The sequence below is a fragment of the Ovis canadensis genome, chromosome 13, assembly GCF_042477335.2.
Source record: "Ovis canadensis isolate MfBH-ARS-UI-01 breed Bighorn chromosome 13, ARS-UI_OviCan_v2, whole genome shotgun sequence".
In the NCBI taxonomy this organism is placed as follows: Eukaryota; Metazoa; Chordata; class Mammalia; order Artiodactyla; family Bovidae; genus Ovis; species Ovis canadensis.
This window is the reverse complement of record NC_091257.1, coordinates 71717160-71732182: the sequence shown is the minus strand read 5'-3', so window position 1 is coordinate 71732182 and position 15023 is coordinate 71717160. Positions and strand designations below refer to the sequence as shown.

General features: G+C 37.1%; 1 protein-coding gene across 1 annotated transcript in view; it reads right to left on the bottom strand.

Annotated features, from left to right (window-relative positions):
* Positions 1-15023, bottom strand: part of SYCP2 (synaptonemal complex protein 2) — a 74035-nt gene that overhangs the window by 25577 nt on the left and 33435 nt on the right. Inside the window, exons 16-24 of the mRNA XM_069546801.1 lie at positions 12286-12434; positions 10799-10873; positions 10194-10340; positions 7618-7717; positions 6627-6784; positions 4847-4916; positions 4140-4197; positions 2813-2946; positions 2229-2665 (exon numbers count right to left, since the gene is read on the bottom strand). Coding sequence (XP_069402902.1) covers positions 2229-2665; positions 2813-2946; positions 4140-4197; positions 4847-4916; positions 6627-6784; positions 7618-7717; positions 10194-10340; positions 10799-10873; positions 12286-12434 — 1328 coding nt within the window. The remainder of the gene's footprint in view (positions 1-2228; positions 2666-2812; positions 2947-4139; positions 4198-4846; positions 4917-6626; positions 6785-7617; positions 7718-10193; positions 10341-10798; positions 10874-12285; positions 12435-15023) is intronic.

The window sequence follows — 15023 nt, the reverse complement described above, 5'->3', positions numbered from 1 at the left end:
AAGACTCTTGAGAGTCCCTTGGACAGCAAGGAGATCCAACCAGTCAGTCCTAAAGGAAATCATCCCTGAATATTCATTGGAAGGACTGACACTGAAACTGGAACTGCAACACTTTGGCCACCCTGATGCTGGGAAAGATTTAAGGCAGGAGGAAAAGGGGACGACAGAGGATGAGATGGCATCACTCAGAGGTTGGATGGCATCACTGACTTAATGGACATGGTTTGGGGTGGACTCCGGGAGTTGGTGATGGACAGGGAGGCCTGGTGTGCTGCAATCCATGGGGTTGCAAAGAGTTGGACACAACTGAGTGACTGAACAAATATAGCATGACATAAAATATACTATTTTAATCACTTTTTAAGTTCATATGTTTTTATATATAGTAAATAATGTTATTACTACCTCTTCTTGAGATTACCAGAATAAAGACAGGGTATACTCACCTTGATAAAAATGTGGCAAAAACAAACCTCCCCTAAAAGAGTGTATTAAGAACTTTTACATAATTGGAGTCAATGTAGGAAATCTGTACTACTGAACTATAGACGTTCTATTTCTCTGGGCTTATCCAGTGGAAGACAGGATCAGACAGATGACTATCTTGGAGGACAGTGGCAGAAACTCTAGCATAGTAATAAAGAGAGTGCAATATGAAGGAGTGAAAAGAACTTCTGAAAACAAGTTGATTTTTAAAAAAATCAGAGCACAGCTTAGAAAAGATGATCAAGTTTTGGTGCTTCCAGGAAAAAATAATGACTAAATCAGAAAAATTCTGTGGAGTGATTCTAAATTCCAATGAAAACAGTTTAAAATTGAAGGACAGATCAACACTCAGACAACAAAAACCTTACTTCCACTGTCTGAAGAAACTAAATAGCAGCTAAGACTAGGAAGAACAGCATACTGATAAGAAAAAAATAACCGAAAGGATTTGGTTAAAAAAGAAAGCAGCTAAAATAGAAAATGTGATTTGCAGGTTGAAAATAAAATAAAGAGTAGTCTGGTCAAGACAAATTAAATAATATCTAATTATATAAAACTTAAAAATTAGCTATTAAATATTTCACTTGTACACTAAAATGCTCCAATATATAAACATTTTACATTGACTCTAGAAATCTGGCTACCCAGGTATTAGTAATACTCTGGAAGATAAATGAAGGCATATAGATCCTGTATCTTTTAAGGCACAGTGAAGAAACGGATTGTATTATTGCCAGTGGAAATGTATTCACATTAGAAAATTTTCTTTAATCTGCATCTTGATAGCAATGACCAAAGAAAAGATTTATGGTAACCACAACAAAAAGGAAACTTTCAGTCTCAAAATATGGTGTATACTAGCTAAAACTGTTCTGGAGATGTTCTACAGACAATGAATCTGAAGAAAAGGAGGCTCCAATGAAGACGAACAACATGTTTCCTCCACCCCATTTACATCCTTTCTTGAAAAGCCTTGTCAAACTTAAAGGCAAAATCCAAGAAATGTTTCAGATGCTACTATGTGCAAAGCTGTGCTAGGCCATACAGGAAAACGAATGTTGAACAAAACATAGCCTCTATACTTTAGTAGCTTAAAATGGGGAAAAAAACCCACACAACCATTTACTGAAAAGAAAGATAAGCACATAAGAGAGCCACAGACAGTTCTATACCATATTCAAAAGAATCTGGGGGACAGAGTGGGGAGACCCAACAAGAGGAGACAAGGAACTGCAGGGCTCATACATGCTATACCTATTTACATGCCTGCTATGCACTAGTGGGCACACGAGTTCTATCACTATGGGACTGGGGAGAGGTCAGAAAAAGAGTTCAGGAGCACTCATTCTCAGAGTCTAACCTTGAATTAAAGAACAGGGTATTACTTTCTTGGCTACCAGTGGGGAGAGGGAAGAGGAGAAGGGTAAGATAAGGGGTATGGGATTAAGAGATGCAAACTACTAAGTATAAAATAGATGCGCAACAAGGGTAAATCACACAGCACAGAGAAACACAGCTGTTGTTTTATAATAACTTTAGAAGGAATATAAGCTATAAAAATATTGAATCGTTATATTACACACCTGAAACTACTACTATATAAATCAACTACAGTTCAATTAAGAAAAGCACAGGGGAATTACAAACATTAAATTTGTAGCTATTAATCAAGCTTCTTTCACTTTATGTTATTAAGGATGCCTATTATAGGTATGCAGAAATAAAACACACTGAAAACTCACTGTGTTTTTTTGTTTCAGATTCCAGGAATTAAATTCAGACGTCAATCTTCTCCCTGATTTTCTATGACTTTTTGCATTTTTTTGAGGAGAAGGGCTTTGATCACAAGTATCAGTATTCATATCTTTTGACAACACGTATTTCTTCTTGTAGATCACAGATTCTTCAACTGTCTTATTTAGGAGAACTGATTTAAAAGTAGTTTCAGATTCAATACACCAATCACTCTGCTTGGTATTCTCAACACTTTTCTCCTCCGAGTGTGCAGAGTGACCTGGTTGTTGTCTGCTTCGGCGGCAGTCATCTGCTTCTGCTTTATCTGCTCTGTTATGCTGCATTATCTCCTTCCTATACTGCACCTTTCCTGCTTCCTCAGAATCATCATCAGATATTGAAGAGGATGACTTTTGTTTACTAAGTTTTTGGTTGATAACAATATCTAGTGGGAAAATGAGAAATTAATCCTTATTAAGTTTATAAATTGATCATATATAAAATTTATTAAAACCAAAATATTTGTTAAGACATTTCAAGAAATGAGTATTTCCTTGAATAACTATTTTATATACAGCGAAAACTGTTTCACCTTGATTAAATGTGTCTCTTGATGAAGTACTTGCTCTTTGGTTATTACACAGCTTAATATTTGTTATAGGTGTCCAACATGCCCATTTGGAGTGCATTTTATCTCCACAGGTATTGTCTAAAACATCAGGTAACCTGAAAAATAATTCATTTGCTCATTATAAAACCTTAGCCTATCACTCTGGTATAAGGTCTTGACTTTTTCTTAGTCAATGTTTACTGATAGAAATTTGTTAAAGTATAACAATTTTCAAAAGTCTTGATGAAAATTAAAACTATATAATTTATTAAAGAATATTATTTTTAAAATTCCATTATTGCTTCTATTTTGTGATCTACCTAAATACATCTCAGGTATCTGACATATATCTTCATGGGTATTTAAACTTGGTTAAATTTCTTCTTATTCATGCTTTATTATTTTAAAGCTTTTATTCATTTTAAGTCTCTCAGTTGGAAGAGTTATATCAGTTGATACAGAAAAAACATAAGAGCTATTCACCACGGTACTATCATAATACTTGAAAGATGATTAGTTCTATAACCAATACTACATTCTAAGAACATAAAGGGCTTTTCCTTTAAATTTGTTTATCAGTTGCTAAGTCACGTCTGACTCTTTGCAACCCCATGGACTGCAGCATGCCAGTTTTCTCTGTCCTTCATCATCTCCCTGAGCTTGTTTAAACTCATGTCCATTGAGTTAGTGATGCCGTTCAACCATCTCATCCTCTGTTGCCCCATTCTCCTCTTCCCCTCAATCTTTCTCAGAATCAGGGTCTTTTCCAATGAGTTAGCTCTTCGTGTCAGATGGCCAAAGTATCGGAGCTTCAACTTCAGCATCAGTCCTTCCAAAGAATACTCAGGGTTGATTTTCTTTAGGATTGACTCATTTGATCTCCTTGCTGTCCAAGGGACTCTCTAGAGTCTTCTCCAGCACCAGTTTGAAAACATCAACTCTTCGGTGTGCAGCCTTCTTTATGGTCCAACTCTCACATCCACATGTGACTACTGGGAAAACCACAGCTTTGACTATATGGATCTTTGTGGGCAAAGTTATGTCTCTGCTTTTTAATATGCTGTCTAGGTCTGTCATAGCTATTCTTTCAAGGCACAAGCGTAATTTCATGGCTGTAGTTACCATCTGCATTGATTTTGGAGCCCAAGAAAACAAAATCTGACAGTTTGCACATTTCCCCCATCTATTTCCCATGAAGTGATAGGCCATGGTCTTTTAAATCTGTTATATGATCTTTTAAATTTGTTACAGTCATCTAAATAGAGTAACATTATAGGCTAAATGACTAGATGGATATTCTCATACTTACACAGCTTTATCTATTCTTCCTGCTGCCTGTGAATCGAGAACAATTTCCTGGAGTTCACCTAAATGAAACAAAAATTATGGTATCATTTTTTCATCCAGTTGGTAGGGTTAAATGAAAGCTAGTGTAGATTTTGATCAAAGTTCATATATTGGGATGGAGAGATTGATTGATCTCATTTTCCCACTGCTGCTGCTGCTGCTAGGTCACTTCAGTCGTGGCCGACTCCGTGCGACCCCATAGATGGCAGCCCACCAGGCTCGCCCATCCCTGGGATTCTCCAGGCAAGAACACTGGAGTGGGTTGCCATTTCCTTCTCCAATGCAGGAAAGTGAAAAGTGAAAATGAAGTCGCTCAGTCCTGCCCGACCCTCAGCGACCCCATGGACTGCAGCCTATCAGGCTCCTCCGTCCGTGGGATTTTCCAGGCAGGAGTACTGGAGTGGGGTGCCATTGCCTTCTCCCCATCTTCCCATTCCCAGACCCAAACTTCTTGGGAACAAAGGCTGTTATTATACTTCCCCATAATTTCTAAGTTCTCTGCATAGAGCTGAATGTATTCATTATAAATCTTTTTCAAATAAATGAAGCTCAGTGAAGTTAATGTATAGAAATATATATGTATGTATATATATATGTGTGTGTGTGTATATATATATATATATATATATATAAGAAAGAATGACAAAAATTGAACCAAAAAGTACTTACTAAAATTTTGGTTTGGGAATTCAGTGTCCTTATTTTCTGTCTTTTCTACAACTTTAGTAGTTTTGATAGGCTACAAACAGGAGAAATTTTAATATAAATTTGAATTAAGGCATTATATGAAAATGACTTTTAAGAGTATTAAAGTTTAAAACTTTAAAATTTTGCCTTATGATTAAAAGTTGGATAGTTCTGTTTCTTTCATAAAATTATGCCCATTCTAGAATACTCTTAGTCCTAAAACACAAGAAAGTACCTTTTATTGCAGATTAGGAGGCATTATAGCCTATAAATTTTCTGATCTCAGCCATAGCTAGAAAAATAATGTAATTTTTCTGAGAATTTCTGGAACCTCCATGCCATGTCATCTATTGCTCTTGATCTCATAGGCTGCATCTATTCTGTCTTTTCTCAATATACATATGAACTGAAGTGTCAAATGATCTTGTAAAGTTTTGGCCACTGCACAGGTAACTTCTTGATGACAACAAGCTTCTTTCTTTCCACAGCCACATATACACAGTTGTTCAGACAAAATAAAAATATGCCATCACTATCAGAAAAATATACTCCCTAGCTAAGATATTCTGCCTCATCCTATCTTCTCTAATCTAGCCAGTGGTTCTCCACACTGGGAGAGGAGCAGTATGAAAGTGTACAAGTGCACAGGGTATGTTCTACCCTTATCTTTCCCCCACATAACCATTACATTTTTTTTACATCCACCATCTTTTTTTTCAACTGTAATATCAAGAATGCTAAACTTTACTTGAGGAAATTATACTTATTACTGAACTAATGCCATGGTAAGATTTATAGTCTTTAATGTGAACTGGGCCCTCAACACTGCCTACCACTTGTACTTATTCTTAGCCCTCTCCACTATCCCTCAGTGCTTATTCCAAATCTTCATGTGTCCCTGAGCCCTCTGCATCAAGAGAAGCTCAACATCCTCACCCTTCAGAGAAAACAAAAACTTTTGAGCTGTTCATCTATAAACTTATCTGTATCTCTTGATTACCTATTTCTCCAAGATACAACTTGCTCTTATCCATTCCCTGCTCTGTCCCATTTCTTCAACTACCTGGAAAGAATGTGCTCCTTGATATCCATCTGACTAATAACCTTTACTGACTCCAAAAATCAATTCACTCTCCATCTCCTAAAAGAACATCTCCTGATCTTTATCCTCCTCTCCAGCTCTGGGATTAGAGAGTTGTCTGCCCTCTGTGCTGTGCTAAGTCACTTTAGTCATGTCCAACTGTTTGTGACCCCATGGACTATAGCCTACCAGGCTCCTCTGTCCTTGAGATTCTTCAGGCAAGGATACTGGAGTGGGTTATCATGCCCTTCTCCAGGGGATCTTCCCAACCCAGGGATTGAACCCAGTCTCCTGCATTGCAGGTGGATTCTTTACCACTAATGCCACCTGGGAAGCCCATCTGCCTCTCCATTAGGCTTTTACTGCATCCTGTATGTATATCTGAGAACACATACAACAGAATACAAGAATGACGGCAAGTTCATTTCTCTTACTGAACATATAAACCAAGAGTTGAATAAGTATTTCTAAATTTTATTGTTAGCACAGTGAGTGATAAGACCTTACTATTAAGGACAAAAAATGACATGTAAAAAAAATTTTAAAGCAATACTTTTTAAAAAAGTAAGACACTCACTGCTTAAGTAAGACCCAGTTTGCAAAAGAAGTTAGTTCAACAGTATTTCTACAATAATGTGATTAAAAACTTAATATTTAAAAATGCTTTCAAAGTAAAGTTACTTTGTCTATATTATCTCCTCTCTTTTTTTCTTCAGATGGTCTAGATTTAAGTGATACAGCATAATCCACTCCTTGTTCCGATGTTTTCGAAACACCAGGTTTTTCTGTAGAACTCGTCATTTGCAGTGGTGGTTTAATTCTTCTTTTTCGTGGTGTTGCTAGAATGGAGGACAAAGGTCTTTTATTTGTCGGATTTTAAAACTGTACGTTGCTATCACTGAGATACTTTTTGCTGAAGAAAAGTTAAAAAGGGGGGTCTTCTAGGATGGGTCCCAGGTTTCTGATGTAGATGAGTAACTCAATATGGATTCCATTTACCAAGGTAAGAAATGGAGAGAAATTGGCAGGGAGGGTGGAAAGATGAATTTATTTTGTACTTGTTAAGTCTGAGAAGTGTGTGAAACATTAATTTCCCACTAGGCAAGCAGATTTTGGGAATAGAAGGTCACTATTAAATTGTCATAAAGATTAAATAATGCTGTGTTTACAGCAACTAGTATATAGCATTATTTTTGAACTTTTATTTAGCTCTTAGTATGTACCAGGCACAGTCTAAATGTTGCACAATACTTGTTTAACGAATAATTATTTAATTCTTCAAAAAATTTAATGAGATTAGACACTTTGGTCCCATTTCATAGAAAGGAAACTGGTTCTAAACTTACCTGTGGAGTACACACCTGGAAGTGGGGAAACAAGCCCAAGCAGCCTTATTAACATTTTATCCACTATGTTATGCTGAGTCCTGCTTAAATTATAATAAGCTCTTAATACCAGATATTAATATTTTGAAAAATATTTATATAGATACCCATTAAATCTTTCACACATTTGATATTTTTTGACAGAAGACATCTGTGGTTCATATTCTATCAATTTTTCTATCACAAAATTATCCTCTAGGTAAATTAGGTCCAGAATATTCCTAAATTTTTAAAATGCCTGCTTTAAATAATACTTGTTAGAAATCTTTTAAGATTATAAAACTTACATGTATTGACTAAAAGTACTGGACTTCTCACAGTGTATCTATCTGCACCAGGAACAATCATTGATGCTTCAGACATTTTTCTTTTGCTAGGAGTAATTATCTTAAACCATGAGGAAAAAACCACAGTAAATACATATTCTCTCTTGAAATTAAATATCTTACAATTTTATTCATAACATTTTACCTTGACTACACACAAAAGATGTATTTTATAAATAATATGATATTCAAATATTTCTGCATTTAGTCTGATTTGAAGGATTTTATCCTAGTATTAATAGTCAAAATGAGGATATTGTTTTAAAGAATATCCAGACTTAAATACAGGAACTTTATATGTTTTTGCTAAAAATATTTTACTGATACTCAGTGTACCTAGTTAACCACTGGCTCACAGTCTCCTATTCTATTTTGTAAGGACAATGTTTGGAATACACATTTAGGTAAACTTGTTTGTGAAAGCTTTCACAATGTTAAACATTCTTCAAAATTCTGTGAAGACTAAACTGACTTTAGAGTAAAAAGCAGCTAAAAAAACAGGAGTAAAAAAAAAAATAAAATGGGAATTCAGAGTTTCAGAGGCACACAAGCTGCTGCTGCTGCTAAGTCGCTTCAATCGTGTCCGACTCTGTGCAACCCCATAGACGGCAGCCCATGAAGCTCCCCGATCCCTGGGATTCTCCAGGCAAGAACATTGGAGTGGGTTGCCATTTCCTTCTCCAATGCATGAAAGTGAAAAATGAAAGTGAAGTTGCTCAGTTGTGTCTGACTCTTAGCGACACCATGGACTGCAGCCCACCAGGCTCCTCCATCCATGCGATTTTCCAGGCAAGACTGCTGGAGTCGGATGCCATTGCCTTTTCCGGACACACAAACTAGTGTTCAAAAAGGTTTGCATTTTCTAACTTTAGCCTAGAATGACTGATAAGAACAACTGAAGTAGATAAGCAGAGGTGGGACTACCAGGGATTGGCATTCCAGAGGATGCCATACAAAGGAGTACTGAAGACAAACTGGAAAGAAGCAGAAGACAGTTATTTTTAAAAAGGCACAGGAAAAAATACTGATGGAATTTTGAGTAGGTATGTATATGGGGCATGGAGGAATGGTTTGGAAGGCTAGGAGAAAAGTGAATGTTAAGATTAACCAGAAAATAAGCTACCAAACCAGCAGATTTGTCTTAAAGAAATTACAGTTCCTAGTGTTATATATAATGAATGGGATCCCAAAAGTTACTTATTTATATAAATGCTTCAAAAGGCTAATCCTTATTGAAAACATAGCAGGTATTTAACAACAGTGCAATGTTTTTCAAACTTTAGTGTGCTTAAGATCTTTTCCAGACTTTGTGTTATGATTCAATAGGTTTAAGGTGGAGAGTCTAAGAATCCGTATTTTTAATAAGTACTCAAGTTATGATTCTGATAAAGACCTCAAAAAAGGCTTTATAATCTAATCACCTGACGGAACTATAGTTGACAAAATGGTATTTTTAATTTAATGAAGGACACAGACAAAAGGGATAAATAGTGAGTAACAATGTATGGAGGAGCCTGTGAGAGTTACAGGCAAGATGAGAGATTAGTAAAAACAATTAATCAGTAAAAGCTCCATCAAGAAAGTAAAAATGAACAAAGATTTACAAGTTTCAGTACACTTTAGACAAGAAGAGCTGAAAACAGCATGAATGAAGGTACAGAGGCAAGAATGAGTGTGACAAAAAAGACAGAGTAAAGCAACTGACCATACTAAAGTGGAGGGTATTTTCAAAGAGGAAAATTAAATTACAGAAGGTCAAATTAAGTCAAAATTTAGATATAATGGGATAAACACAGAGATCACAAGGCTTTCTGAGCAGAATAATGCTACTAGGATATTGGTATGAGAAAAATCAGTTGTATACCTCATAGGGCAGCTCACAGGATGGACCAATAATGTCAAAGACACCACTAGGTACACTAAAATGAGTAACAGTGAAGAGAAAGAGGAGGAAACCATGTGAGAAATATTATAAAAGAATATTCACTAGCACCTTGGTTCTAGGTATAGGGTGAGAGGAGGCTGGAATCAAGGACATCATCAGAAAAATTAATAGCAATATTACTGAAGCATGGAAGCAGATGCAAATTTGAGGCAAAAGATAGAGTTTGAGGTAAGACTTCAGTTCCCTGAAGTCTGAGAAATGGTTCTATCAAACGTGGCCTAGAGATCCTTTATGGAGGAGGAAAAAGAACCTAATATTTTGCTTTTTCCTCATGCAAATAAATTGAACATTATAAATTTGTATTCTAGATTAAAGCCAAGTGCAAAGATAGGACAGAAAGGATAAATGAAAAAAGTAATGCTTTCCTATATAACTCTAATTTGAAACTTACATGGATATAGTATATTCTGTCCTAAATCCCTAACCCTTTCATATAAACACCATGTGCTGAAACACTATCTTTTGTTTGTATTTGTAAAAGGCAGGGGAAATATTCTAAAATGTTACTGACATTTGAATTCTAGATACATTTTTCTATAACAATGATTTGCCTATGCTGCTTTATAAATAATGGTTTTGACACCATATGTACCTCAGGCTGGCTATTTTTTCTATCCCCTTGATTACTGTTTTTGATATATTTTGGAGGTTTAGTAAATTCTTCTTGGAGGTTAGCTTTTTCTTTCCAACTAATATGTTCTTCTTCAACTGGTGAGATTTGACTTTCTGGGACTAGAATCTGTTGGAAAATAAGGAAAAATTGTTTAAAAGTGCAAACCATAGGAAGTCCTCAAAAATGACTAGATGTCTTCATAAAGCACTCATTCATCTCACACTCATAAAGGTTAGTTCTTTTTCTCTTATATCTATGTACTATTACAATTTTCAGTCCTACAAAGTGACCCAACAAAAAGCATCCACTTTTTCAAATGTTAACAGACATAAAAGAGGCTTTGGCATTAGTGGCAGAACATATATTTCTGATTTTTAAAGTTACCAAGACTGGTATTAATGAGTAACAATCTACCTTCTGTACTGAAATAAATTATTATTAATAACATGTTTACAAAGTCACATATACCTTGTTGGGGCACTGAGAGAATTTATTTATTCTCCAAGACAAACTTATAACTGTGCTATTATTATTTAGGGTTAAACTTAGACCAGTGATAGAAATCAAGTAAGTGAGACACATACCTGTGATCCACTTGCATCAAAAAGAATATGCACAGATGTTTTGGCAACAGATATACCTTGTTTTCTGGTAAATTCCTAAAATTAAATTAATTCAATGGGGTGTCATTTTCTCCCAGTTCTTTCCATTTTTAATGCAATATTTCCTATATCTGCTTCTTTCCAAATCACCAAATTATCTTAAATCAATTTTAAATACATATAAATACTCTTCTCAGGACACTTCAAGACTCCCTAACTATAGTCTTAGCCTACAATTTTGGTAAAGGTTCCTCACAAGCATATTATCTGCTATTTTTCACCATAAATCTTTTCCATGTTATAGACTGAATGTGTTTCCTCACAACTCACACATTGAAACCTAGTCCCCAAGAATGGATTTGGAGGGCAGGCCTTTGGGTCATGCTTAGGTCATAAGGGCAGAACCTTTATGAATGGATTACTGCCCTTATAAAAGAGACCTCAGAGAACTCCCTCACCATGTAAGGACACAGTGAAAAGACTGCCATTCATAAACTAGAAAATGGACTCTCCCCATACACTGAATCTGCTGGCACCCCGATCTGACTTCTGGCCTCCAGAACTATGAGAAATAAATGTATTTAAGACACCAAACCACAGTATTTTTGTTACAGTAGCCTGAACAACGGAGAAGGCAATGGCACCCCACTCCAGTACTCTTGCCTCGAAAATCCCATGGACGGAGGAGCCTAGTAGGCTGCAGTCCATGGGGTCACAAAGAGTCGGACACGACTGAGTGACTTCACTTTCACTTTTCATTTTCATGCATTGGAGAAGGAAATGGCAACCCACTCCAGTGTTCTTGCCTGGAGAACCCCAGGGACCGGGGAGCCTCACGGGTTGCCGTCTATGGGGTCGCACAGAGTCGGACACGACTGAAGCGACTTAGCAGCAGCCTGAACAAACTAAGCAGGCATCACCCAAACTTGTCAACTGAACATATCCCTAAATATAACATGAACTGTTATCTTGAATCCTAAATAAATCCGACTCATTATGTTTTCCACAATCCTGGAAAACATCTTATCTAAATTTCATTAATTTCAAAGGCCATTTCAAGGTCCAACTCCATAGCCTTTCCTTCAGATCTGACTCTTAATGAGCATTCTCTTTCTTCAAATTCTATGCATCATTTTCTATACGCCACTTACTTCTTCTGAGACATATCCTGTAATTCTCACAATGTTTAGTATCTTAAAAACAGCACTTTGTCTCATTTCATTTTTTAAACACCTGGCAGGAATTCATCATTAAATGTTTTGAGTAGCTGCTGCTAATTTTGTCACCTGAGATTCATTCTAATAGATATCTGAAAGGGTATGGCTGATAATATGATGGTTATTCCACAACACAAATTTAAAGAACTAAAAATCTATATGTTATTTAAGAACTGTAGAGAAAAAGAAAATCACTGAAACTTACAGTCCCAAGTTCCCAGAATTATGAAAATATTTAAAAGTTTAACTTACCTTATATTTATTTCCACCAAAAATTTTTTGTGCCACATTAGTGATTTCTAATGATGCATCAAAATACAAAAGCAATTCTTTCCCTTCTCTTTTACTAATGTTTACTGTATTTTTCAGAATTACAGTCAGTAGCTTCTTTGATTCTCTCACTGTACACAAATAAATCACACTGATTAGTTTATATTCATTTCTATGATACCACTCTATAGGTATATTATAAATAAGAAAAGCATGCAGCATATCAATTAAAATGAACTGAAACAAAATTAACTTTTAGGATTTAACAGTATTGAGTCAATTCTGGTACTACTTATGGAAACAAAAATTGTCCACGAGTCTTTTATATATTCCTGTAAATTGAACAAAGGGTCTAACAACACCCTGTGGAGCTGCTACTTCACCATTCCCCTAGTCTGCAACTATAGATATTCTTTTCCTCTAGAACCATTGCTTTCATTCCAATCCCAAAGAAGGGCAATGCCAAAGAATGTTCAAACTACCACACAATTGCACTCATTTCACATGCTAGCAAGGTAATGCTCAAAATCCTGCAAACTAGGTTTCAACAATACATGAACCGAGAACTTTCAGATGTCCAGCTGGATTTAGAAAAGGCAGAGGAACCAGAGATCAAATTGCCAACATCCTCTGGATCATAGGAAAAGCAAGAGAATTCCAGAAAAACATTTACTTCTGCTTCATTGACTATGCTATAACCTTTGACTGTGTGGATCACAACAAACTGTCGAAAATTCTTAAAGAGATGGGAATATCAGACCACCTTTATCTGCTTCCTGAGAAATCTGTATGCAGGTCAAGAACCAACAGTTAGAACCAGACATGGAACTGACTGGTTCCAAATAGGAAAAGGAGTATGTCAAGGCTGTATATTGTCACTCTGCTTATTTAACTTACATGCAGAGTATTATTATGCGAAATGCTGGGCTGGATGAAGCACAAGCTGGAATCAAGATTGCTGGGAGAAATACCAATAACCTCAGATATGCAGATGACAGAACCCTTATGACAGAAAGTGAAAAGGAGCTACAGAAAGAGCCTTTTGAGTAAGGTGAAAGCAGAGTGAAAAAGCTGGCTTAAAACTCATTCAAAAAACTAAGATCATGGCATCCAATCCCATCACTTCATGATAAACAGATGGGGAAACAACGGCAACAGTGACAGACTATTTTCTTGGGCTCCAAAATCACTGCTGACAGTGACTGCAGCCATGAAATTAAAAGATGCTTGCTCCTTGGGAAAAAAACAAAACAAAACAAAACAAAAAACAAAAAACCATGACCAGCCTAGACAGCATATTAAAAAGCAGAGACATCAGTTTGCCGACAAAGGTTTGTACAGTCAAAGCTATGGTTTTTCCAGTAGTCATGTATGGATGTGAGAGTTGGCCTATTAAGAAAGCTGAGTGCCAAAGAATTGATGCTTTTGAACTGTGGTGTTGGAGAAGACTCTTGAGAGTCCCTTGGACTGCAAGGAGATCCAACCAGTCAATCCTAAAGGAAATCAACCCTGAATATTCTTTGGAAGCACCGATGCTGAAGCTCCAATACCTTGGCCACCTGATGTAAAGAGCTAATTCATTGGCAAAGACCCTGATGCTGGGAAAGACTGAAGGCAGGAGAAGGGGGTGACAGAAGATGAGATGGTTGGATACCATCACCGACTCAATGGACATGTCTTTGAGTAAGCTGTGGGAGATGGTGAAGTACAGGGAAGCTTGGTGTGCTGCAGTCCATGGGGTCGCAAAAAGTCAGATGTGACTGAGCAACTGAACTGAACTGAACTGACTGCTTGATATCCAGAATCCATCTGTGCCAGTTATGTAGAAACTCAGATCGTGCTTGTTCCATACAGGTAGACAACATCACCACTTTATTACAAATGACAGTAAAAGATACAAATGAATAGTCAGATGACAGAGAGAGTGCAAGGTCTTCAAGAGTTCTGAGCACAAGCCATACTTTCCTTGTATGTGTGCCACAAAGGGTTAGTTTAAGGATTGAAGCATGTATGTTGGTGTTTTGGTGCAATAGTCATGTCCGACTCTCTTGCAACCCTATGGATGGTAGCCCACCAGGCTCCTCTGTCCATGGGGTTTCTTAGGCAAGAGGACTAGCATGAGTTGCCATTTCCTTTTCCAGGGGATCATCCTGACATAGGGATTGAACCCGTGTCTCCTGCATTGGCAGGTGGATTCTTCACTGAGCCACCAGGGAAGGAGGAAACATCAGTCAGTTCAGTTCAGTTCAGTAGCTCAGTCGTGTCCGACTCTGCGACCCCATGAATCACAGCACACCAGGCCTCCATGTCCATCACCAACTCCCGGAGTTCACTCATGTCTATAGAGTCAGTGAGGCCATTCAGCCATCTCATCCTCGGTCGTCCCCTTCTCCTCCTGCCCCCAATCCCTCCCAGCATCAGTCTTTTCCAATGAGTCAACTCTTCCCATGAGGTGGCCAAAGTACTGGAGTTTCAGCTTCAGCATCATTCCCTCCAAAGAAATCTCAGGGCTGATCTCCTTCAGAATGGACTGGTTGGATCTCCTTGCAGTCCAAGGGACTCTCAAGAGTCTTCTCCAACTCCACAGTTCAAAAGCATCAATTCTTCGGCACTCAGCTTTCTTCACAGTCCAGGTCTCACATCCATACATGACCACTGGAAAAACCATAGCCTTGACTAGACGGACCTTTGTTGGCAAAGTAATGTCTCTGCTTTTCAAT